Raw genomic sequence first — 24,788 nt, 5'->3', positions numbered from 1 at the left:
ACCGAATATCAAAAGGGAAGCATCGATCTTCAATTACTTGATGAGAGCGGTCAAAGAGCTATTGTTGCTATATAATTTTTCAACATTTAAACAATGGTATAGAATGTGCTATCCAAAAGAAGGGGAAAAAACAAGCTAACTTTACATACTCTACCAATATAAATATTCACTTCCTACAATGAAGAAACTTACAAGTAGCACATCAAAAATATAGCTGAACTTCATCACACCTAAAAAGTTGGATGAACACTGCATATTTTCCATCACCTTCAAACAATTGAATCCAAGAAAATCAGCATCCTCAAAGATAATCCGACATCGTACCGTAGATTCATCTGAGGGAACTCCATCATGTAACAAGTATTGATGTGAATGAGTAACGGTCAAATACAACTAAGTGATTTCTTCAGAACTGTGTGTCTTGAATCATCCTTGTCATAGAGACGCTCAATCAATTCATCCCAAGTTTCTTTCCTCCTCCTCGATGACCCTCCACTCGATGCCGGTGACTTTTCTTCTTCCCCTTCATCTGTTTGGCTGAAGGTTCCGTATGGGGAAATTGCGTATGCATGTGGCACGGCTAATGTCACGGCCCGCTGCAATGCAGCCTTGTACTCTTCACTATGCTCTCTGGCTAAAGTCTGTTGCCTCTCCATCTTCTGCTGGGGTGGTATCTCCATGATCTTATCATCCTTGCGCATTAACTGAAATTGACAGAAGCAAACGGATGTTGTTTTTCGTTTTTCAGCAATGATTTCATAGAACTCTCGTAAATTATGACAAGAATACATTCATTTACCAAGATCTCAACTAAAGTTAGTCATTTTAAATTTGGGAGATTGATGTTACTCTTCACGTTAGTCATTAGATGGTCTAATTCCTTGTTTTGAATAATAATGCATATTAAACTTTCACGGTACAGAAAGAAAACATTCGTTTTTGTACTCTCTTCTCTGAATCTAAAATAAACAATATGGATCAGATAGTTTATGTTGATTTTCGGGAAACCGAAGGAGGAACATGTTTAACAATTATCTTTGGTGTTTCGAGAAGAATTCAGGTCAAAACTAATCCATGAACTCTAATTCACATCTAAAAGTAGGTAAGGGAAAGGATAAATTGAGTCGATCCAACCTAAAAGAATTAGAATTTTATTTCGGCAGTTCTCGTGTACGTGACGAAGTAGAATCTGATCCTCCACTTCATAGACAACTAAAGGAAGGCAAAGAAGAACCACAAACGAAAATGTAGGATAAAGAAATGCAAAAGGATGTCTTCCAAAATTCCATTGAAAATCAAACACTCAACATAAAAGGCTCGGTAGAAAGATGAAACTTACTTCCAGGGCCCGTTTGGCTTCTTTCTCTATCCAAATGATAGCATGATCTGAAGTTGCGTTACAAGAAAGAACTATGTGTTCAAACCTCCCATCAACTGGAACAGCCGTCTTCACGACTGGTGGAAACCTTCCGCACCTTTCAGAGAAAAACAGGTGAATTCAGTCAAAATGTCAGAGCATGACATGTTTCTTTTTCAATGTTCTAGAAAGCCAACATTTCAATAACTAGTAAGGTTAAGAGAGGCTTTCTTTTCACAAAACAAGTACAGGAGGGATTTAAACTCAGTCTCTCAACCCTTTCAACAGATGCTCGTGATAAAAGGATTGTTTATTTCCACACAACAAGCACAGTCTTACTGGTATGTTTTCTTGTTTGAACGAAACATGAAAAAAATTTCACAAACTTGACGGTACAAAAGATTTCTCCACCTCATTAACCAACTTAACATAGAAGATATAGGGCTTTTACCTGAAGGGTTTTCTCTCTACAATATGATAGAGTCGACCAGGTGCATAAAGTCTCCTTGGATCTTTGAGCATCTTTTCTTCTGATACACATGTATCCCGAACACATCTCAGGCATAGAAGGCACGGCAAACTACAAGGAGAAAAGAACCAATGATTATTGAGAAACTTAAAATCGCACTGAATAAATCCAAGACCACTTTTCAATTTATTCCATTCACACAAATGCAAAGTTTCTGTTATTGCTTTTATACAACGAACTTTAACATAAGAAGCAGTGCTCATTCCAATAATAAAGATCTAATTTGCAATTTTGGCAGAATTATCTACTTTGAAAATGATTGTTGACAACGCAACAAGAGTTAAGACCATAAAGGGTCATGAATATTGAACCATACCAGAAGAGTGACTTAAAAATGTCTTCCAATGGTGTGGCTGTCCGGGGTAAAAAGTCATCCTGGTTCAGTATAACAATCACCGTTATATTTCGAAATGTAAGTATAAATTCCACCATATTCAGCCACTTTAGAAAATGAGAATCAATAGTATTTTCAAACAGTCAAGAGTTTGTGCACATAAAACAAAAGGCAAAAATTTTTCTGTTTTGCTGAATGCACAATATAAATTTATTGAGAAAATGATTCTAAAGAGAGAGAGAGAAAAAACGTGGGGAACACCAGAAGGTTGATGTGAAGACTGAGGAAATGTTATATGAGAGATGGCAAACAAATCCTAGGAGTTATCAAGGTCTCATAATGCATAATCTATGTTATTTTAATCACTCCCAAAATGGTTTTAATCACTTTACAAATAAAATAAAGGAAGAATATATAGGTTACCTGAAGAACAACAGAGTTGATAACATCTGCATATCTAACAGCCAAATTTAGGGACATGCATCTGGCAGGAGCAATAGCATAACACCTTATCCGTTTCCGATCAATATTTTCCAATTTTTCTCGATTCTGTACTACTACTAAAGTTAGCATGGCAGCTACTCCGGAGCCAAGAGAATGCCCTGTAAACGTCAAGGTATAATCTGGATACTTCTTCACCAAATCCTTTAAAGTTTCGTTCTCAGTGTCCAAAACCCAACCAGCTGCCTTCAGAAGCCCATTGTGAACGTATCCACCATCAAATTTCTTCTTTCCCAGCCTGTTGTCCAATAAAACTGCATAATCACTCTCCTTTACCATATTAAGTCCCCTGATGGCAAGAACAATATCGGCATGATCGTGATCAAGATATAAAATATATGGAGGAGCTCGTCCTCTCGTATCTTTGTATGTCTTCTTCATGATTAACCAATCAGGATTGATTCCATACCCACCAACCGGTTCCCAAAGAGGTTTTCGAATATCATCTTCATACACAGATAGGATATATCGACAAATTCGGGGAATAGGCTCAAACTCATCAGGAGTAGCAAATCCCCAATTTTCACTGTCATGACCAGCTGTGTGGAGACACCGTTTCCAGACCCAACGAGCACAACCCAGACAGCATACACACTCAAGGATAGGCACGCCACATAAGATAGACATTAGTGCCTACGATCTAAGCTCGAAGAAACACTATATGAAACAGATTTTCCTAGTAAATGCACGAGTTGTGAAGAAATATATTATCAAAAAATTGACACTAGGAAACTACAAGCTCTAATGATACAAGTCCTGGAGTTGATGATAGGTATAAAAGACAATGACGATGCTCAGAAGAACAACAAAGGATTTTGACCGATCATTGAACTAAAAGGCATAATCCCCAAGAAAAACCAATCTCAATAATGACAAACAATAACTTTTAAGAGTAGGACACCAAAACTTGAATGAGGGAATTCATTCAACAACCAATACCATATAAACCTTCCAGTAGCTTCCAATCACTGAAGAGCATGAAGGCAAACTAATATAGGCACAAACAAGACAACAAAAAGCAAAAAAGAACATCTGGGTTTCAAATTTGGATCATCAAGAGCAAAGAACAAAACCCATATGCGCACTTCCGGTCAAGAATACAAGAATCAGAATCATATAGAGAATATTCTTAAGCTAAAATACGGGCCTACGATGTTTGACAACAGGGGGGAATTTCTTAAAATTAACAATGGAGACGGAGAAAACGAGTCAATGCTGTGAAGTTAGCTGTAAGGTTTGTTGAGAGCCATACGCAGAATTGAAAACCCAAATCCGAAAGGGCATATAAAGGCTAAAGATAGAAAAAGGGATTGATTATACCTGGAAGTCAACGACTGTATTTGGAATTGGGGTTACAAATTTGGGAGATTGTGTAAAATTTAGGGAAAAAATGGATCTGGGGAAGAACATGGTGGATTGGATTGTTGAGATGGAGAGAAAAAAATTAGGAGAAAATGGGGAATTATTATTGGATCAGTATGTGTGTGTGTGTGTGTGTTTGTGTATGAACTTGAAGAGAGTGAAATTTTGGCGTGACCAATCCACAACAACACGTTTTTTCTCTAAAATAGTTTATGACCGTTAACCCTTTTTTATGTTCCCTCCCATAATCACATTATCCCATCCGCCTCATTTATTTGTTTATTATTAGAGGAATTATTATTAGGGTTTTTTTTTTCTTTAAGAATAAATAATATTATAAATATTTATATTTTATGACAATGAGAAAAAACAAAACAAAAATTTACTAAACTTCATTTTATCGTAAAATATGAATATTTTATCAACTTTCCTTTTTTCTTTTTTTTTTTTTGACAATGGTCATCATTGTTATTAGGTTAAACTATTATTTGAGTCAATGTAATTGGTTCAATTTTAATCTTTGAGAAATTTTTAAATATATTAAAATTAAACTAAATATTTACGACATATACCAAAAATTTGGATTCTATCAATGATAGACATGATAGACTTTTATTACTGTTTATCAATATGACTAATAGAAACATATCAGTATCTATCAATATCTGTCATGGATAAAGTTGAAATTTTGCTATATATTATAAATATTTTGTCAAATTTACTATTTTTGATAATTTTCCTTTATTATTTGTATTTGACTATCGTTTATAAATCTAAAATTTAGTTTTCCATGCTAATGGCTATAGAAATGTCTAAATAACCAAATTGAAAATTTTATTAAACACGAAATTAGTAACTTATCTCTAACTAGTTTTAAAAAAGTCATTCTTCAAATACAATCATGCTTACGATTCATAAACTAAAAAACAAATTGTTCCATACCGAGCTCAAAATTGTGAAAGTTAGATTCCATTTGATAACTTTTTTTCGTTTGTTTTATGTTTTATGTATATTTGTTTCATCAATTTTCTTTTTATAGTTTTCATAAACATTTATGATATTTTTTTGATATAAAGTCGGAAGCTTAGATCAAAGTTAGATAGTTGACTTAGATCAAACTTAGGATTTATGATAGTCACTCTCAAATCTCAAGAAAACTCACTCCCGAATTAGCTAGATTAAGAATAATCCAATAAATTGATTTTAACATCAAATCTAAATCAATAATTGAAAAAAAAAAAGAATAAAACAACACCAAGGGAAGGTCAAATAAGCACAAAACATTTTAATATTGATAATCTTAATTGTAAGACATTTTACACGTAAATAGTCGTAGATGAGTTGAAAACTCAAAAGTCATTCAAATATACTTAAATTGCATAAAAGTAGATCTAAAAACTTTAAAAGATATTGGTTATTAATTAATAAGTCAAATTGAAAACTAAAAATGTAGAAAGTCTTACGAATGTCTTAAATAACTACTCTAATAAAGTCGTTGGACACGTTTAACAAGGTTTGACATCATGTTTTCATATTCATAAAACTTGCACATTTTTTTTGTCATTCGTGTCATATTTCGAACTATTAGATTTTTTTTGTTATCTTGCTCTCTTCTTTAACTTTCCTAACTAACATTATACATAAATTTTGACTAAATATTATTGATGAGAATTTGCTAAGCTTTTGAAGATGTAGTATGAAAGCTTCTTGAATTTTCTTTGTCGTGCTTCTTGTAAATGCTCATTTGGATGTAATTAATGGATCAATCACATTAAGTTTTTACAAATCTTAAAGATACACTAGTACCAAACGTGGGTTAGAGTTAAGTAACCCTAATCCACAGTGTTAATCCGTTGCCCAAACGCCCCCTTAAATTTCTAATTAAATTCGAAAATAAAATGTTACTCTTGCCTCGTTTGATATCCGTTTCATTTCTTATTTTTGTTTATAAAAACTGTGTTTATTTTTTCATAATTTCTTACTCACGAGGTTAGCATTTTCTATATAAATATCTGAATTTTTAGTTAAATTTTCAACAAAAAAGATTTAAAAATTAAAAAGAAAAACAAAATTCTTAGCAATAACAAAAATTGAAACTATTCACAAAATATAACAAAAACCTTAAATGAGTCATGGAGAATTTGATAGATATTGGTAAATAGTTTCAATTTTTTTTGCTATATTTGAAAACGGCTCAAAAGAAAAACCCGCATTTTTAGTTTCCGTATTTTGGCTATGATTTAGAGAAAAAACTCTTAAAATCTAACCAAAAAAAAAAAATCATTTAAGTCAATAGATGGAAATGATGCAACATATTTAATTTCCAAAAATGAAAAGTTGAAATTATATAATTATCAAATTAGGCCTTGGTTTTTAAAACTTGTTTAATTTTTGAAAACATAAGTAATAAATGGATAACAAAAAACCAAAACTTAGTAATATCTACAAGCTTAATTTTCAAAAACTAAATAAAAAATAAATAGATGGTTATCAAACCATTAAAATGTATTTTCCAATTAAAAAAATAGTTTATCGAAATTTGGTCGCATCTTTGACAAATGAAAAATAGATAATTGTAATAGGTAACACATTTAGTTATAATAATTAAGAAAATAGTAATATCTATAAAGATCGTAAATATAACCAGATTTATTCGTGATAAACTCTATAGCTTATAAACTTGTGCTAGTGATATAGTCTTATTAAAAATAGACTTTAAGTTGTTTCATATCCATAAATTTTTTACATTATACTATATCTACAAATATTTTTGTCAGATTTCTATATTTATAAGTAGAAAATTTTAAAGCAAACAACCAACTGTAGTATAAAGAGTCTAAAAATAAAATCGTTATGAAATCAAGAAAAAATTTGGACAATCGTAACAGGTAGCAATTTTAAGAATAATAATTAAATATATAAGAATATTTTAAAAAATTATAAATATAGCAAAATCTCTTGATGATAGATCTTGACTAATTTTACTATATATATAAATTTTTTAAAACGTTGTTATATATGTTAATATTTTAAATCTAATTTTTATGCACATAGATTTTTTTATTTTCTTTGTTTGTATCAAAAAGGTGAAAAGGACAAGAAGAGATGGGAATGGATGTAATCATAGGTATGAAAATACTTGCAAAAAGGGATGTAGACGTGGCCAAAAAGACAACCAAAGAAATTTCATTTGATTTGGCAAAGTTAGGAAGGCGGAAAGAGCATTAGAGAAAGGCCAAAGAATTTCCTTCTGGCACGTGGGATGTCTTTGCTGGGTACATCCAACGGTGTAAAGTCCATCAATCTAAAACCAAAACTTTTAATACCAAATCTGAGCCGTTGATGATGGGCTGGATTTGTCCCTCCCTTGTCACCCATTTGGCGGTTGTTGCAACCGTGCCCTACAACTTCACCCCTAAGCATTCACTCTCATTCCCCCCATCTCCTCCTATCCCACGCGCATCCTCCACCGCAACGGTATCACTATTACCTCTTTTTGTTAGTTATTATAAAAATACAACTTAAAGAACTCAGTAAGATTCATAGAACAAGTAAATAAATTATTCAGTGATGTATCAAATAATGAATGAGAATAATATGTATGTTATTTCTACGTTGTAATCAATGAGACTAATTTATCACGTATTAAATTATATATGGACAGTTGAGTGAGTTGCAAGATAATTGATACAGCGTAACATAAACCTGTATGTTTTTTATTTTTCTTTATTTTTTAAGAAGTGATTATATGATATCGATTTTGTTGTGACTTATAGGATTTTAAAAGATATTTTGAGTGAGTTTGGCTTGATGTTCAAAAGGAAAATAGTCTTTCGTATTATTTAATAAATGATTGAAATTCATAGATTTGATATTGTTAACGTTTTGGTTGATCTCTTCGGTCTGTCACTTTTCATTCTAATACCTAAATGAAAGTTGACATGAATTTTTTAAAAAATTAAAACATTATTTCGTAACTATTGCAACCCCACATTTTTACCACAAACGAGTCAAGAGGGAAAAAAAATATATTTTTTAAAAAATAAGACACCACTTGACAATTTTTTTCATTAGGTGCAAATTAAGTTGCATAAAAGATGGGTGCTTGTCGAGACACATCCAACTTTTTTCCATTTTCTAAAATTAAAAGAAGCTTCTTCCATATTTGAAAAAAAAATAGGATCTAAAAAATAAATCCATGATTCAAACTTATTGCTTTTTCTAAAATGACAAAAAAACAAGGATGGAATGTAAAGAAAATGTATGAATACATATAATGCATACTTGATACGTTACTAATATATGCTAAAAAATATCAATGTGTGTGACATACTTTAAGTTAATATCGAATCAAAAAAAATTGTTGACTAGAGACGGGAAGACAGCTTTACCACATTGGTACTATTTAACATAAAAGACTACTAAACTCAAAAGTATAAATAAAATGGGGCGCGTGGGAAAGGGAAATACGCGTCCTAATATATGCTGGCGAACAGAAAAGGCTTTCATGCACACACACAAGATGTCACAAACAAACTCTTACAAATAAGCCAACATTCCAATCCAAATCCCTTTCATCTCTTCATTTTCCAACGCATTTCACTCCAATTCTACATCAATCAAGCCATGAAACGCCAACTATCCAGTTTCCAAAACCTCCACGATCTCAATTTCGAAGCAACCGAGCTCCGATTAGGATTACCGCAAACAAGTTGCAGAACAGAGCAACAACCAGCAGAAGGTAATTCACATTCACAAATGTCCGCCAAGCAGAGCAAGAGCGAATCCAGATCCGGAGGAAGAACCGATTCTAATTCCATTTCGACTTCCACTAATTCTTCTTCAGATGATCATGCCGATCATTGCCATGAACACACGAAGTAAGTCCATCAATTTCAATTTCAATTTCAATCGTTGTAATCATCGCTGTGTTTAGGAAATTAGGGCTTATTCGTGTGTGTTTGTTTGTTGTGGTTGTGGTTGAATTATTGCAGGACGCAAGTGGTTGGATGGCCACCGGTGAGATCGTACAGGAAGAATGTGATTATTGAAACAGAGAAGAAGAAGAAGAAGAAGAAGAAGAAGAAGAAGGAGATTGTGAATATGGAGTTAGGATTAATGAGTGGAATGTATGTGAAAGTGAGCTTGGATGGAGCTCCATACCTAAGGAAGATTGATCTCAAGCTTTATCAAGGCTATCAACAGTTGTTGGATGCTTTGGAAGAGATGTTCAACTTCAAAATTGGTAATTATTTCTTTTAATTACTAGACACTCAATATATTATATTTCAATTATCCATTCAATCACTTTTTTTCCTTTAGAGGGAGAATTCAAACTAGAGAACTCATGGTCAGCAATTGTCTAATTCTACTCCACACTTAATTAACTATCATATGGTTTGAAAATGGTAAGTGTCGATAGTTCATATTGAACTGATGAAAATAAAATAAAATTAGAAAAACAAATCAAACATGTGCTAATGAAAAGGTTGTATATTATAAAATAAAGAACAATCGCAAATATAACGATTAGATCTCTACCGTATGTGCTGATATAGTTTTCCGTGTTTATCTATGGTAGATCATATTGCTGGTAGGAGTTAATAAGTTGTAGATAATCACAAGTCTATCGCTAATAGATTTTGATATATTTGCAATTATTTTAAAATGCTATACATTTAATTATTATCTCCTAGAGTGTTATCCACTGCAATTACCCTAAAGACGATACGAGTATAATCAATTTTTTTTCAAATATGTCAATACAATTGTGGATCAAAGAAGGGTATAATTGCAATAAGTGTTGCAATTAATATAATTAGTAACACTTACTTTTCTCACATTGTGTTTGTGCTTTTATTGTGATTATTACGCTCCTGTGGAGAAAAAATTATTATCAAATAAACATGACCATCGTGTTACTATCATGTTGGGACTACGATAACGTAGTCCTCTATTAAGATAGTGTATAAAAAGTAGTTCTGCATTGACATATAAATAAAATGTTAGATTTCATATATTTTCTAATGCATGTCACTAATCACGTAGGGAACTAAGAATAGTTCATTCTAGAAAAAGCTCTGATTAAAACGAAACCTCTACTAAATATTAATAAGGAAACAAGAAACCAAATTGCTACATTAATGAACGTATCTAAATTGGTGTATTGTTGTTTCTTCAACATCATTGTTATTAGATTGTTAACATAAAATTTTGTGGGATTTTGTAGGGAGAAATTCAGAAAGAGAAGGTTACGATGGGCGTGATTATGTTCCAACTTATGAAGATAAAGATGGTGATTGGATGATGGTTGGAGACGTCCCATGGAAGTCAGTCTCCCTCTAACCTCTCTCTCTAATCTCTCTCTCTTTCTCTCTTAATAATCTTTCTCTCTCCCAAAAGGCTAATATTTAATTTTATTTTGATTCCCTCTTGATACAGTATGTTTACTTCTTGCTGCAAGAGAATGAGAATGATGAAAGCATCAGAAGCCAGAGGGTTGAGTTGTTCATAATTTTGTATTTTAAGAAGAAAAAGACAAAAAACAAAAAAATAAAAAATAAAAGGTATTTGTTTTAGTTAAAGTTTATTAAGAAAGTATAGTGTAATTCAATTGTCCAAAAAAAGAAAAGTATAGCTCAATTTATTTATGAATTTAAAGATGTCATAATATTGTATTCTTCGTAATAATAAAAAAAAAGCTAGTTGGAGATGCAACCTACTAAAATCTAACTCTTCGAAAAACAAAAAAAATCATATATAATCATATAATATTTACAAATTTCAGATTATATCAATAACTCGAATTTCGTAGAAATTTTACACTAATAGAAATCTATGTCTATTCTACTCATTCAAAGATTCAAATAAGCATAGTTGCAGTTTTAACTAATCTTCGAAGAACAACTGCCTATTCGGGATTAAACATATAACATTAAAAGCTGAAAAATATCAAACTCAAAAATATCAACTCGGACTTATTTCATGAGTTTCCAAAGCCTTCTTAAGTTTAATGTGAATGCGTTAAATTCCTTTGAGAATGATCAAACCAAAAGCTGCACAATGAAAAAAAACAAACATAAAATTTAGTCACATAACTGTGTACAATCAGACGAATTGTATTTCTTTCATTCTGAACACAAACTAGAGTAGAAAAATTCATAAACTGCAAAAGAATATCAATTTCTATCACAACAGATGAGTAACAAAGGCAATTAATATTTCAAACCTATCCTATTATTGTCTATCGCAGCTTAAAATCACGGCCATTGAGAAAAAACGAGGATTCTTATCCTCCCATGATTTAAGGAAAAGCACCGCTGAAAACATTGGCCTCAAGCAGCATTTGTGTTAGGAACCAAGGTTAGTATAGGCTGCCTTTGTTTCACATTGGTTACAATAGGATGACAAGTATGGTACGTAAGTGGCTTGGTTCTCCCACCCCAATAGTTGACTTTTGGTAGTGTGGTTCTCCAAGGTAATCAAGTATCTAACAAGATAAGCAGCGACACAACACAACTTCTGTACATAAGTGAAAGAAACCCGTGAAAACAATTAGGTGGCGTTTGGACCCCAATTACTTCAAGTGGGTCATGTGGGATACGGTTTCAATAATAATAGTTGATTAAAAACCTATGCAAATCACCCTATTTGTTATAGTGTTTTCAAATCTCTCCTCGTTAAGATGTTTACTATGTCCTATCCATCCTCTTTTTCCCTCTTTGTTATAGTGTTTACTATTTCCTATCGAAATTAAAATAGTTTGCACCCCAAATACAGACTATTATTGTAAACCCTAGATTCTCTACTCTTGTGTTTAAGTTGAACTCATAGGTTGATTAAGAACTAAGTGCTGTTGTAGTGGTTGGTTGAATAAGAGTCGAAGAAAATCAACCCATGCCATGACACCGCTTTTTGGGTTGTTTTTGTTATTTTTGAAAATTTCAAGTACACTTAACATATTTTTGGATCAAGGTAATTAATTTAAGATTAAATTCTCTTATTTTGCGGCAAAAGAAAATTGGAAGCCAAGCTATTGAGTCGTGAGTGAGCCTTTGAACCCTAAGCTTATGTTAGAAATGTTTATTTGTCTGAAATGATTTATGAAATGTTTTGTGAACACAAACATATTTTATTGATTATGTTTATTTGAATTGAACTATTGAGAAATGTTGTTTTGATAAATGCTTGTTTTCACGGATCTTATCAAAGCATTATGACTAAAAGACCGATTTACAAAAGTTGAACTTGATATTCACATGTTGGTTTGGAAACACTTAAGATAATTATTGTGAATGTTTTATGTTTTCAAACCTATTACTTGAGCCATGGATTTGGAATTTACGTATTACAGACTCTCGATGCTCATGAGGTAGTGTCGAGGTCAGAGAGGATTGGGATTATAGGTCTTTTGAGGACCCATCGTCATATACATTAGACTTTGGGTTGTATAGGGGGTGCTTTAGCCCTTTGGGGGCATCTGCATACATGTTAGAGGATTTCGGGCACCAGTTACGAGGGTTTTACCATAACACGGAACACAAGATTATTGGTGCTGGTTGCGTGGAGACTACGCCGCAAACAGACTAGATTATTAAGGTGATCTGAGGGTACATGGCTTTACGTGATCTACAGAAGATTTTTAGTTATTTATTACAAAGCATGGTTTATATTTTACGATATTTGATATTGCTAGGTTTTGCTGAAACTGATATTAAGATTTATAGTTTACATGCTTTGTTAATAAACATATTTCCAAATGTATTGCAAAAGGAAAATTATATGTTTTATGAAACTGTCACTCACTTAGTTTGTTAAGCTCATGTTTTCAAAATTGTTTTGTTTTGCTCCCTCCCCAGGTAGCTTGAGACCAAACCTGAGTGTGTTGACCGTTGACGTTGCTTCTGATCACACTTAGTATGTGTTTGTACATTAGCTTGCTTTTGAGTCCAATAGAGGGGTTGAGTCCAGGTGTACTTGTGTTTCTATTGTGTTGCATATGTTGGTTGTTGAAATGTAATAAACAAACATTATGTAACTAGCCTCCGTAAGGCTTATGTTTATGTATAAAAGTTTGTCACTCATTTGGTATAAGAGATGTAGCTTGTAAGTCATGTTTTAGCAGGCTTGTTATTTGGTATGTTGGTTATGGCTAGTGCGTGATATCAAGAGAGATGATATTCACTATCCATCCATCACGTTCCCTTTTGTGACAGCGTGGATTGGCGGAAGGGGATGTGACAATTATAATCTACCTACTATAATAGTCAATTTGGTGCCCCAATCACCCTCTTTCTCGTAGGCAAGAAATACTTATGAGCAGAATATACATATGAAGGGGTAAAGTGTTTCTTATCCCCTATTTCTTACTGAATGGCAAAAGTAAGTTAAATATACATATGAAGGGGTAAAGTGTAACTTTCTATGTAACCATTTTCTTACATAAATGAAAAATATGAAGTTAGGGGAATACCTGAGGTGGGGTACGCTTTTTGAACCTTCTGAACTTCATTTATAAGCCAATCATCAATTCTATGATGCACCAAAATGATGTTCATGAAATTTTCATTCTTGTTCCTGTTTCATTTGACTTTGCTGAGATGAGAAAAATTCTTTTGCATTATGAGCAACCTCTGCTTCCAATACTGCTTCTAACATTATGTCAGACCCTTTAAACTCCTCTGTGAAAAAACTGAATAGCTTCAATACATGGAACACAAATCTAACTGCAAAGTGGTTGTCATTCTTAATATTTGATTCCTTAAAACAAAAGTTTCCCCAAGATAAAAAACGTCAATTAAGTTAAGGAAAATAACTGAATGAAATGTTTACACCCTGGCCTCCACTCAACATTGGTGAGTGTAAGAAATGAGAGCAATTCTACACTATTGAAAACATCCCCAACCGAACAATGAACGTAGCTCATCTAACATTAATTGTGGTTATCAAGTATAATTGGTGTCCCACCCGTCCATAGCTTGTCTAACATCACATCAATTAATGTTTTGCTTCAAAGTGCACTAACCTCCCAAATGAAGATTTTAACGCTACTAATGAAGAAATTTATAAATAAGGCAATCATTATCAAATCTTTTGACTGAATAACAGATACCGTACCCGGGCGCTTAGGTAACAACCCAGTATTTTCAGCCGACACAGGTAAGACGGGAAGTCCAAACTCGTCATTCAGCTTTTCTACATCTGTAGTAATTGGCAACGAGGCAGAGGATCCATTCTTTATGTTCGGTGATTCAGCCAACCTGGCAAACGTAGTTGCTCGGCTGTGCTCATTTGATATTTGTGAAGTTGCAACCTGAAGAAAAGTGCAGATCCATTGAAGTCACTTAAACTTGTAGTGACAAAAAAGGTCCATGATGAGATTCAGCAATTAATAAGAACCTTGAGGATGCTAGCTACTGCTGCAGTTTTCTCAGCAACTGGTGTAGTCTCCACGGTAGGTTTTTCTTCTGCTGAATTACCTACCATTTGAAATGCAAGAGGAAAAACCAATTACGAAAACTAGAAGCCCTAGTGAAGATTAGCAGTAGGGATACATATCACCTACTAGTTACACCACTAGCAGCTGCTTTGAGCTCAGGGTTGTCAACAAGCCTTTGAGTCAATGGCCCAGGATTCAAGATCGAAATGCTTCGAATTTCATGGCGAATAGCATCAAGTTGAGCCAACGTGTCTTGCAATTCCTTGTGAACCTGGAAACAGAGAATTATATCAAAGAACTTCAATGTAAATGAAATTCCATAACTTTTATAATCATCCAATTAGGTTGTTACACATTGTTCAATCTAATCTGTTGTAGTCTTGATGTAACAATAGTGTCCACAAGCACTAAACGCCAACATAAATGTAAACCTATTCTTGAAATCTGGCAGTTCTATGTCCTATTATGTTGCAGTAGACTGTCGAGTAAAAGTTAAACACCCTTGCTATTGACGTGCATAATGGGTCTAGAGAGAATTCTAAAAGACTTCTAAAAGAAAAGTACAGAGAAACAGGAGCATCAAATGGAAGATTTAATTCAATCAGAAAGAACATTTAAAAAATGTGCAATATGCATTGAACTATAGCAATTTACTTATCTGCTCAGCCTGGCTCCAAAACCAACAAATCAATTCCAAAGTGTACTTTGATCGGTTCAAACGAGTTTCTAATTCGACCATAACTAACGGCAAGTTTTCATACAATTGAAATATGTTTTGATGATTAAAGACATGTTTAGAAGTGATTTTGAACACAACAAAAGTGATCTTAGTCACTTCCGATCATGGCCTAAAATGTGGTTCATTCATTAAAAACACATCTTTATAATGTACTATCCAATGTCTTTCCAGAAGACAATACTAATGCTGCCGAAACCTTCGCAAAAATACCATAAATTTTCCTAATAGTTAGTTAAATTAAATAAGAAATACCTGGCGAGCATGGGTTTGTTCCATCACAGAGTCAAACTGACCTCGAGCTAACTGAACATATCCAATTGCTCTGCCAGCCATCCTTCCTGCCATTCTTGATATCAATGGGAGATCCTTTGGCCCTTTTCATAATAATCTGGGAGTCAAGACTCTATCCACGGCTTAAATATATTAGATGGTATAGCAAATGAGAAAGGGTGGTGCAGTAATTACCAATGAGGGCAGCAGTAGCCCCAATAAGGAGGAGGAGTTCTCCATATGAAATGCCTAGCATTTTAGTTTCGTAGTGTCTCAGAACTCGGAATAGCAACCAAGCTAGGCCTGTTTGAGAATGATCTCAAATGCAATAACTTACACTTCAATCCTCACTTTTTTGAGAGAATGATCTCAAATGGAATTATCTAAACTTTTTGGAGAGGTTCCAATCCAATTAAGGACCAATCTTCAGAAACAAAATAGGAAATTTCACAACAGACAAGCAAAAACTCTATCAGTCCTTTCTTTTCCTACGAAACATATAACATTTCGTTAATGGGAGACTTGTACAAGTACTAGATACATTTGATACCTCTGACAGAATCCAAAACAGAACCAGAATGTATTGAAATGTAGAGATAAAAAGAAACTATTAGAGGTGCTGAACCCCTTTTGAGATACTCCTCAAGCCCTAATTCATTCACTAAATCACCAATTCACTCACCAAATGCCTCACTCCATATCCTTCTAGCCCACTCTATTTATAGAAAAACTCTCCCCCAAAAAAAACTTCTTACATAATTAACAACAAACCCTAATACACTAATTCTATTCTAATAACATTCCTATCATTACCCACCTCGTTAAAAAATCAAAACAAAAAGAAAAATGCAAAATTGGGTATAGAGCAAAACCTTTTTTCTTTTTTCCTTTTCACCTCACGGAACCAAACACCCTACAGAAACTTGAACCTTAGCCTTGTGAGGAATAAATCGGCGGACGGTGGCGATCGGCTGCGACAAACCAATACAAAAGCAAGGGTGTGGGCGGCACAAGTCAAAAGAAAACATAAGAAAAGAACTATGGCGACTAGGGTTTCTCCCTTTAGAATCGGGTCGTGTAAAGCGGCACGTTGATGGTTGTACAATGGACGGCGGTTGGTGACGATAGGCGCCGCTGGCGAGTTTGGCGTCAGCTGTGGAAGAACGTTTTGAGTTTTGAGTCATTATATTACAAATTTAGTTTTAAAAATATAAAAATTAGAATATAGTTCTTATAGTCAAACAAAAACTTCAAGTTAATCTTACAATATAATTTCACAAAATTCCCATAAACAGTTCTTAAATAAAATGAAACACTAAACGGTATCCAAATAGAATTTTAGTTTTGAGATTTAAAAAATTTGTAAAATCAAAACTATTTCGAACTAATTTCAAGTAAATTTAAAATAATGAATATCTCATTTTAGAAAAATCGTTAACTTCATATTAATTTTGTGACGGAAATTATACCATTCAAATATTTTTTTTATGTTTTTTCTATTAAAATCACTATTAAGCTATGCTCAAGCTGAGCAAAGTTTAATTAGAGTATGTAATTGATGGACATCATGACCTATTAAAATTTAATACCTTTGTATGGATAGATAGAGTATATACTTGTGTGTAAATTGTACTGTTAGAAAACTTCTCAAACGAAAAGGAAAAAGAAAAACAAAATTTATTTATTTTTTTTCAAAATTCAAAGAAATTAGTTCCTCTACATAATTTAAAATGTCATTTTTGTACGGATGGAGGCTCAAATAAAATCTAGCACACTTTTCAAATTCTAATGAGTAATAGTCTTATGATAATGTCGATCTGCAGTATAAATTTACCAAAATAAGTCAAAAATTTCATTACTTGCTTTTTTCTTGCTTGCAAAGAACTTCTTGTTTTTCTCTCTCGTTTCAAGTACTTGTTTTTGATTTATGATTTTTGTACCTAAATACTATTTTTTGTCCACGGATAACTTCTTGTTCTAAGTACTTATTTCTCATTTTTCTTCCATTATTCTTTCTCTATTCAAATTATTCTCTCTTTTTAGGTTAGATAGAAGGAAGAAGAATTTGGAAAAGCAAGAAGAAAAAAAAAACATAAAAATGAAAGAAGAAGAAAAAAAGCAGAAGATGACAACACAAAAACCAAAAAAACGAAGAAATAAAAAAGAAAAACGAAAAACGAAAAACAAAAAGAAAGAAAGGTTACAAAAGGAAGAAGAAAGAAGGAAGAAAAGGTTAAAAGCATAATTTTACAATAAACAAAAAGTCAAACATCCGAACTTGGGCTATTTTTCATTTGGAACCTCCTAACAGTTTTTTCCATCTAAAACGTATTTGTAAAAATCTCGGTTTGATATTCTCTCGATTACTGTTGCCGATTCTTGAGGCACTTGCCCTAACACCTACCACTCGTTCAATCGGGTAACAATTCTTATTTCTTCCCCAATTGATCGGTGGATTACACTATATTTCAATTGCTCGACCGCCCCAAAAGCAACCAGCTGATTATAATTCTTCTAACTGTTCCGATTCCATTTCTCAGCTGGGTTCGCTGTTAAGGTTAGCTAATTGTAAAATTTGACTGAATATGCTTTAATTACTATGTATTCTTGCATGTTGAAAACCAAATTTGTTCACTAGGACCTTGTGTTTTGATATAACTACTCTCCTTTGAATTCTGACTTTCCTTATTGATTATCATCTGTAATCACAGATTTTACTTTCGCTTGTTGCGACCCTGTTCCTTTTATTGTCATGTTGTGTCTATTTCTTCTTCTTCTTCTTCTTCTTCTTCTTCTTCTTCTTCTTCTTCTTCTTCTTCTTCTTCTTCTTCTTTTCCATCTTCATTAGTAATCTCACATTGACGTTGAATTGATTTGATGCATTTTTTTTTCGAATAATCGTTGTTATGAAGTGAATTCGAGCAAGTTAGTCATAATTTTCGTAATTTTTTATTTATTTATTTTTACTTTTCTATATAATTGCGAGTGTTCCACATCCCACTAATCCCACGAGACACGAGACAATCCACTTGATCCTAAGATATTTGGATGTAAATGGAACTCATGCCCAGATAGGTAGTCAATGAGTTGCTTGTTCCCTCCAGGTCCCTTTTTACCTCTAGGCTAATGATAGTTCATGATTTTCATATTGAGTTTACTGATACTTGGAACTGTTATCAACTGTGGGGTCAATATTGGGAAAATAATGGTTCGTTTTTATTTTTGTTAATTTATGGCAATAGTTGATGTCAATTAGAATTTAATATAATGGGAAAATGATTTATGGGAAAATAATTTATGGGAAAATAATGGTTCGTTTCAAATGTTGTTTTGGGACGACAAGGCCCTTGAGCATGGACCTTTGTTTCCAATTTAATATAATATTTTACCTGAGAGAAATAAAAGAGAGGTTGAGAGTCCTCGAGGGAGGTGTGCTCTATGGCTAGGTTCAATTGGCACTCTTTGGATATTCATATGATTACGACCAAGCAGTTTTGTGATTTTTTTTCTTTTATTCTAAATGAAGGGTCTATCTTTTGTAGTCAGGTTTTTTTTTTTTGGGTAGATGCTCCTTTCCTAAAGAATATTTTCTTTATTTCAATGTTTTTTTTTTCTCTTTTTTCCATGTTCTTTCCCAATGAATGTCTGGTTTTTTACATCTCTTCTTTTTCCATTTTCTAAAAAAGACTTATCGTTTAACAGCTGGATTTGATATTTGATAGATCTCCTGCTTGAATATGTGTTGTATTGGGAGGGAGATTCATGCCAAGTGTGCTACTGCAACCTTACTCGATTTATTGATTGGTAGTTTGAGCCTTGATATTTATTTGTCCTGCGCTTGATATTTATTTGTCCTGCGCTAACATGCATTATAACATGTGAATTGCCCCAAAACTCTCATCTTGATAGTACAGTTCAGCACAACTTGTTGTTGGTCATGCATGCTCTAAATAGCAATTTCTTTCTTTTCTCTTCTTTTTCGTTAGACTTTTTCAGATAATGGAAGCATAGTTGGTATCGACAGTTTGTTGGACTAACTATGAATCAAGCTGTGGTATCAGCATCATATCCTACATATATTACCATACCCCACTACCACCATAAAAACTTCAAGACATCCAAGTCCTCAAAGGTGCTCAATGCATCAACTCTCCATTCGCTTTTTATGCATTCTAGACGTCCTCCAATTTGTTGCACACAGACAAATCCTTGGGAACCTGCACCTGTCACATTTGCTCACAACAATAAAGAGGATGAGACCTTCTTGAAGAAAACCGACAATATTTTTGAAAGTCTAAATGCTGATAGAACAACTGAAGTTTCGGAAGTAGAGACTAAAGAACTTGTGGAGGCAAGTAATCAACCAGAGTTGGTGCATTTGCAGATTTTCAAATGGCCAATGTGGCTTTTGGGGCCTTCTCTTCTCTTAACAACAGGGATGGCCCCAACATTGTGGCTTCCTATGTCATCTGTATTTCTCGGTCCCAATGTAGCCAGCCTTCTCTCTTTGATTGGACTTGACTGCATCTATAACCTTGGTGCTATGCTTTTTCTTCTCATGGCTGATGCTTGTGCACGGCCTAAAGAACCAATAAAACCCATGAGCAGTGAGGCTCCTTTCAGTTACCAATTCTGGAACATACTTGCTAATGTGGTTGGATTTATGATCCCTTTAGTGATGTTTTATGGATCTGAAAGTGGGTTGGTTCAACCCCATCTGCCTTTCATCCCCTTAGCAGTTCTATTGGGTCCCTATATTCTGCTCCTTTCAGTACAGATTTTGACCGAAATGCTGATATGGCACTGGCGATCCCCTGTGTGGCTGGTTACTCCAATTGTATACGAAGGTTATCGAGTTTTGCAGCTGATGAGAGGGTTGAAACTTGGGGCTGAGCTCAGTGCACCGGCCTGGATGATGCACACAATGAGAGGATTGGTTTGCTGGTGGGTGCTCATACTTGGTATTCAGCTCATGAGAGTAGCTTGGTTTGCGGGTATAGCTGCCTCCCTATCTCATAAGCAGGAAATTGTCACTAATGGTTCGTGATACCGCCAATCTATCACATAAAGGTGAGTTTAGGATGACTTTTGAGAAAAGAAAAAAAAAATGTTTTTAAGCAAACACACTACTTCTAGAAGAAGCACGACCAAGTGCTTTACTTAATACTACTAAAACCAAAGTCTAGTGTTCTTAAAACTCCAAATGATTCCATACCTATCCTTAATAAATAGGATATACTTCTATTTTGATATGAGATTTGTACAGAATTAAAGGTCTTAAAGACGTGCCGCAAAGAAGTTTAGAAATAGGCATAGTACTATACGAAAACTAGGGAGACATAGTTGTTGTATATGTTGCCTGTTCTTATTACTCACAGAATTAGTAGTTTATGAAAGATTGTAATATATAAAAAGAACATAATATTTTGTTGTTTGTTAGTTTGATATAAATGAATCACAAAATTAATTCTGGCGTGGTGCTTTCTACTAAAATTTTGTTGTTTGCTAGTTTGATATAGGATCCGTATATGATATACTTCTAATATAATTCATATAAAACAAGTACATCATGTTCATATAACACATGTTATGTTTTCGTCAATTTTCTCAAATTTCATTATGGTTGTGTTTTTCTACTGTTCGAACTAGAATAAACTATTTGAGCTGCGTGTTTGGAATCAAAAGCATAGGAATCAAATGGCTAGGAGCTTATTTGATTCTTAAGGCTCGGAATTATGAATGATTGTTTTTGAGGTGCAGACACCGGTTTGGGTGAGCTAATCTCTTTTTCTGTCTTTAGTGGTTTTGCGAGCTGTATGAACTCTAATGTATTTTACATTATGATGACTTTTCAAAGAAAATTTTAATCTATTCATTTTAAAATGTAATTATATTAGTTTTGTCTATTTTAATTCTTAATTAATTTCTTTGGGTTCTTTAATTTTTATGACAATAATGTATGAATAACAACGGTTTAGTTATTTTATATAAAAAAAAATTGTTTCTAGTAAAAAAGTAAACGTAGCTTTGAAATTAAATTTTATAACTTCATTCAATAGTTTTTAATCGTCAAGGGTCATGGTGTGTGATCATTGGTCATCACTTTTGTTAATAAACACGATGATCAAGCATTAATGAACACAATGGTTGGTCGTCAATGTCAAGATGTTTGTTCATTGACAGTAATAGTCAATGTTATTAGTCACCCACGGATAAGATGATTGATTATCGATGATCAAGGTGGTCGGTGGTTGGTCGTCACGATCAAAACGATTGGCGGTCGGTTAATCAACAGTGGAAACTGAAGTCGATAGATTTTTGCTATCAACTGTTTCCGACAACCATTGATAAGAGGTAGAAAATGAAATGATTTTTTTTTCTAAAACTTATAATATTCATTTTTTTTTTAAATCAAATAACCCAACACGAATTTGGCATTAAATGCCTAAACCCTTAATTTCAAAACTATGGACCAAACACCTCTCGTAAAATATTGAATTTGAGCTTGTTAATTGTGAGTAGGATCCGTGGCTAATAAATCCATGAGTATTTAAAGATATTCTTTTAACTACAAAAACTTATTAACGATTAAGTTTCTAATTTTGAGCTAATTAACTATTTATAATAGGTATCGAATTTTATTATCAACCCTTAATTAACTAAAAACCTTATATATAACAAAAAATTTAGATAACATTATTTTTCTACTATTGTACATAGCCACTTCTTAACTGTTACATTTTCTTTTTTTTAAGAACAATTTGCTAACCATTACGTATGAAATTATGTTTTTTAAAATTATCATCATTATTGTTATTAGATATATATGGAATGTTATACATATATGGAATATGATCGAAGGTTCTGTTCTTAATATTCACATTGACGTTGCTTTGCGATGATTGGCTTTTATTTCTATATAAAAACAAGAATAATAATGAGTGTTACAATTACACACTATAAATATATGGGCATGATTAATCACAGAAATATTACCTCTTACATGTATTAAGAGTTCTAAAGAGTGAGATATGCCGACTCGTAAGCTTCTCGTAGTGTTCGTTGCAATTACAGTTTTATTGGCTTGTTTTGTTACGTTAAGTAAGTTTCATCTATTTTTATTGTTTCTTTTGGTACAACGATTATTAGAATAGAACCTAATCCTCCATCTCTTGAGAGGGAGGTCGTGTCGATTATTGTTAACTTACTTCGACTTTGTTTTTCACACTCTATTGAAACATTTATCAAAGCAGGTTTGGAAGTAATTCTTTTGTACTTTTTTTTTTTTAGTTTCTAAAATCACTTTTATCTTTGGAATACGCTTAAAGTGATCTTTAGAAGGATATTAGTTGATTAGTGATTCATTGAATATTGACTACGATTATAACGCCATAAAATCATCATCATCTCATTCGTCTATTGAAATGACAAATTTGTCTTTACAGTTAAGAATGTTTTTTTTTTTTTTGTTGTTGCCACTTTTAGTTAAGTAATTTCTCATAAGAATGTGATTCTTTATAATTCTAAAATAATTTTTTGGACCAAATATAATAAATTAAAATCATTTTTAAGAGTTTAAAACTAAACTTCGTGACTTAATTATTATTCAAGACTATCGTTTGATTGATGACTTTGCAGGTGAAGGACAAGGTTTGTGGAATTGCATTCGTCCATGCTCTGAGACCTACAAGAGTTTGTCATGTTACGTGGATTGTGGTGCACTAAATAAAGGAACTGGAGCCTGTATTCCTAAACGACCTGTTTCAGATGAATATGTTTGTTGTTGTACTGGTTGATATGTAAAACCAACGAATTGTCTTCCTAAAAATAAAATGATGCCATGTTAACTATCTTATCAATGGTCATTTATTAGTAAAATGCAGATTAAAGTTTGAAGCAACTATTAGCTTTGAGAGAAGAAAGTACACATGTCAATTATCGAATGAATTATGTTGATGTTAGCTATCTTAATATGGTTGATGTTTTAGTTATTTTTCATTTTTCTTTTGAAGCGAATGACATTCTTTGTTGTTGGAAAATAATTAATGAAAAATATACCAGAGAAAAATAGATGGAAGGAAGAATTAAAAAAACGTATGTAGCAATTTCTTTCTTTTCTATTCTTTAATTTTTATGACCATAATGTATGAATAACCATGGTTTAATTATTTTATGTAAAAAATAGTTTTTTTTGTCATCAAGGGTCAAGGTGTTTGGTCATTGGTCGTCATTTTTGTTAATAGACACAACAGTCAATCATTAACGATCATAATGATTGGTGGTCAATGATCAAGAGACGTTTGTCTGTCAACAATAACAGTCAATGTTTATCAGTCACCAATGGAGGAGATGACCGGTCATCGAAGGTTAAGACTTGGTTGTCGATGATCAAGACGTTCAGTCGTTGGTCGTCACGGTCAAAACAATTGGCAGTCGATCATCGACTATAAAGACGATTGATCATGAAGTCGACCGATATTTGTTGTCAACAACAATTGATAAGAGGTAGACAATAATTGGAATTTTTTCCTAGAACCTATTACATTCGGTTTTTCTCAAACTCAAGTACTCAAACATGGGTTTGACTTTAAATATTTAAATCCTTAATTTCAAAAGAATGAACCAAACATTCCCTTGTGAAAATATTTAATTTGAACTTGTGACGTGAGAGTTTGAGATCTGTGTCTAATAGATTCATGAGTTTTTAAAGATATTTTTTAAGTAGAAAAAATTATTAGCCATCTTTTTAAGGTTAAAAGTAAATAGACACCAACCTAAAGAGTTAAAGGATTAAGTTTCTAATTTAAACTAATTACCTATATACTTGTAACTAATTATAATAGGTATAAAATTTTAGGTGCGTTTGCAAAAATAATAAAAAAATTTACGATAATAAGGCCTTTGTCACTACATTTTCTAAATTGTAAAATAACAAATTTAAAAGTGGGTAGCCCTTTGATAGTCCTTTAGTAACGCTTTGATATATCTAATTACTTGTAATATTTGCATTATGTAAAAAAAGATGTGCTATATACTGTTTTTTTCTAATTTTTTTTTTTTGTTATCTAACGTAATTTTCCAAAATTGTATTATCAACTAAATTAAATAAAAACCTTATATATATATATATATAACAAAAATGGTATATCACATTAGTTTCCTCTTAATGTCCTTGACCACTTGTTAATTATTACATTTTTTTTAAAAAAAAAGGAATTTGTTCACCATGATTGTTTTTCTTGAATCATTATTATTATT

General features: G+C 32.7%; 4 protein-coding genes across 14 annotated transcripts; 2 read left to right on the top strand and 2 right to left on the bottom strand.

Annotated features, from left to right (window-relative positions):
• Positions 1 to 8: 8 nt before the first annotated feature.
• On the bottom strand, positions 9 to 4,282 carry LOC103482554 (uncharacterized). 2 transcript variants are annotated; one of them, XM_008438771.3, is made up of 6 exons: positions 4,042 to 4,282; positions 2,644 to 3,378; positions 2,203 to 2,261; positions 1,809 to 1,937; positions 1,340 to 1,475; positions 9 to 704 (listed from the first exon to the last, which is right to left on the bottom strand). In XM_008438771.3, the coding sequence occupies exons 2-6, from the start codon at positions 3,346 to 3,348 to the stop codon at positions 384 to 386; spliced, it is 1,350 nt and encodes a 449-aa protein (XP_008436993.1). In that variant the 5' UTR covers positions 3,349 to 3,378; positions 4,042 to 4,282; the 3' UTR covers positions 9 to 383. The 2 variants fall into 2 exon arrangements, with proteins under 2 accessions (XP_008436993.1, XP_008436992.1); XM_008438770.3 differs by having other exon boundaries at positions 2,644 to 4,281.
• Positions 4,283 to 8,555: 4,273 nt separating this feature from the next.
• On the top strand, positions 8,556 to 10,661 carry LOC103482549 (auxin-induced protein 22D-like). The gene is made up of 4 exons (XM_008438760.3): positions 8,556 to 8,963; positions 9,078 to 9,328; positions 10,313 to 10,412; positions 10,525 to 10,661. The coding sequence occupies exons 1-4, from the start codon at positions 8,566 to 8,568 to the stop codon at positions 10,595 to 10,597; spliced, it is 822 nt and encodes a 273-aa protein (XP_008436982.3). The 5' UTR covers positions 8,556 to 8,565; the 3' UTR covers positions 10,598 to 10,661.
• A 151-nt stretch (positions 10,662 to 10,812) lies between these two features.
• On the bottom strand, positions 10,813 to 16,761 carry LOC103482550 (uncharacterized). Of its 6 annotated transcripts, none has more exons than XR_007823534.1 (8): positions 16,403 to 16,761; positions 15,726 to 15,954; positions 15,513 to 15,634; positions 14,648 to 14,792; positions 14,482 to 14,561; positions 14,200 to 14,395; positions 13,556 to 13,763; positions 10,813 to 11,138 (listed from the first exon to the last, which is right to left on the bottom strand). XR_007823534.1 is itself a non-coding variant. In XM_051089796.1 (6 exons), the coding sequence occupies exons 1-6, from the start codon at positions 15,784 to 15,786 to the stop codon at positions 13,648 to 13,650; spliced, it is 720 nt and encodes a 239-aa protein (XP_050945753.1). In that variant the 5' UTR covers positions 15,787 to 16,718; the 3' UTR covers positions 13,410 to 13,647. The 6 variants fall into 6 exon arrangements, 1 of the variants encoding a protein (XP_050945753.1); XR_007823532.1 differs by having other exon boundaries at positions 15,726 to 16,018; positions 16,403 to 16,718; XR_007823533.1 differs by having other exon boundaries at positions 15,726 to 15,833; positions 16,403 to 16,718.
• Positions 16,762 to 17,851: 1,090 nt separating this feature from the next.
• LOC103482552 (uncharacterized) lies at positions 17,852 to 21,004 on the top strand. Of its 5 annotated transcripts, none has more exons than XM_008438767.3 (3): positions 17,852 to 18,087; positions 19,253 to 19,334; positions 19,517 to 21,004. In XM_008438767.3, the coding sequence occupies exon 3, from the start codon at positions 19,570 to 19,572 to the stop codon at positions 20,575 to 20,577; it is 1,008 nt and encodes a 335-aa protein (XP_008436989.1). In that variant the 5' UTR covers positions 17,852 to 18,087; positions 19,253 to 19,334; positions 19,517 to 19,569; the 3' UTR covers positions 20,578 to 21,004. The 5 variants fall into 5 exon arrangements, with proteins under 5 accessions (XP_008436989.1, XP_050945750.1, XP_050945752.1 ...); XM_051089793.1 differs by having other exon boundaries at positions 19,233 to 19,334; XM_051089795.1 differs by lacking the exon at positions 19,253 to 19,334 and having other exon boundaries at positions 19,527 to 21,004.
• The last annotated feature ends 3,784 nt before the right edge of the window (positions 21,005 to 24,788 follow it).

This window comes from Cucumis melo, chromosome 9 (genome assembly GCF_025177605.1).
Source record: "Cucumis melo cultivar AY chromosome 9, USDA_Cmelo_AY_1.0, whole genome shotgun sequence".
Lineage (NCBI taxonomy): Eukaryota > Viridiplantae > Streptophyta > Magnoliopsida > Cucurbitales > Cucurbitaceae > Cucumis > Cucumis melo.
The sequence above is the reverse complement of the archived record's forward strand: the minus strand, read 5'-3'. Positions and strand labels throughout refer to the sequence as shown.

What these genes read in the sequence shown, in the direction of transcription:
- LOC103482554 (XM_008438771.3), bottom strand. Translation starts at nt 3,348, where the DNA reads ATGTCTATCTTATGTGGCGTGCCTATCCTTGAGTGTGTATGCTGTCTG. An exon ending in TCAACTCTGTTGTTCTTCAG is followed by an intron (nt 2,262 to 2,643) that starts GTAACCTATATA and finishes ATACTGAACCAG; the next exon opens with GATGACTTTTTACCCCGGAC. An exon ending in ATTTTTAAGTCACTCTTCTG is followed by an intron (nt 1,938 to 2,202) that starts GTATGGTTCAAT and finishes TTCTCCTTGTAG; the next exon opens with TTTGCCGTGCCTTCTATGCC.
- LOC103482549 (XM_008438760.3), top strand. Translation starts at nt 8,566, where the DNA reads ATGCTGGCGAACAGAAAAGGCTTTCATGCACACACACAAGATGTCACA. An exon ending in CATTGCCATGAACACACGAA is followed by an intron (nt 8,964 to 9,077) that starts GTAAGTCCATCA and finishes GAATTATTGCAG; the next exon opens with GACGCAAGTGGTTGGATGGC. An exon ending in GATGTTCAACTTCAAAATTG is followed by an intron (nt 9,329 to 10,312) that starts GTAATTATTTCT and finishes GGGATTTTGTAG; the next exon opens with GGAGAAATTCAGAAAGAGAA.
- LOC103482550 (XM_051089796.1), bottom strand. Translation starts at nt 15,786, where the DNA reads ATGCTAGGCATTTCATATGGAGAACTCCTCCTCCTTATTGGGGCTACT. An exon ending in AACAAACCCATGCTCGCCAG is followed by an intron (nt 14,793 to 15,512) that starts GTATTTCTTATT and finishes CTCTGTTTCCAG; the next exon opens with GTTCACAAGGAATTGCAAGA. An exon ending in CAGTAGCTAGCATCCTCAAG is followed by an intron (nt 14,396 to 14,481) that starts GTTCTTATTAAT and finishes ACTTTTCTTCAG; the next exon opens with GTTGCAACTTCACAAATATC.
- LOC103482552 (XM_051089795.1), top strand. Translation starts at nt 19,570, where the DNA reads ATGAATCAAGCTGTGGTATCAGCATCATATCCTACATATATTACCATA.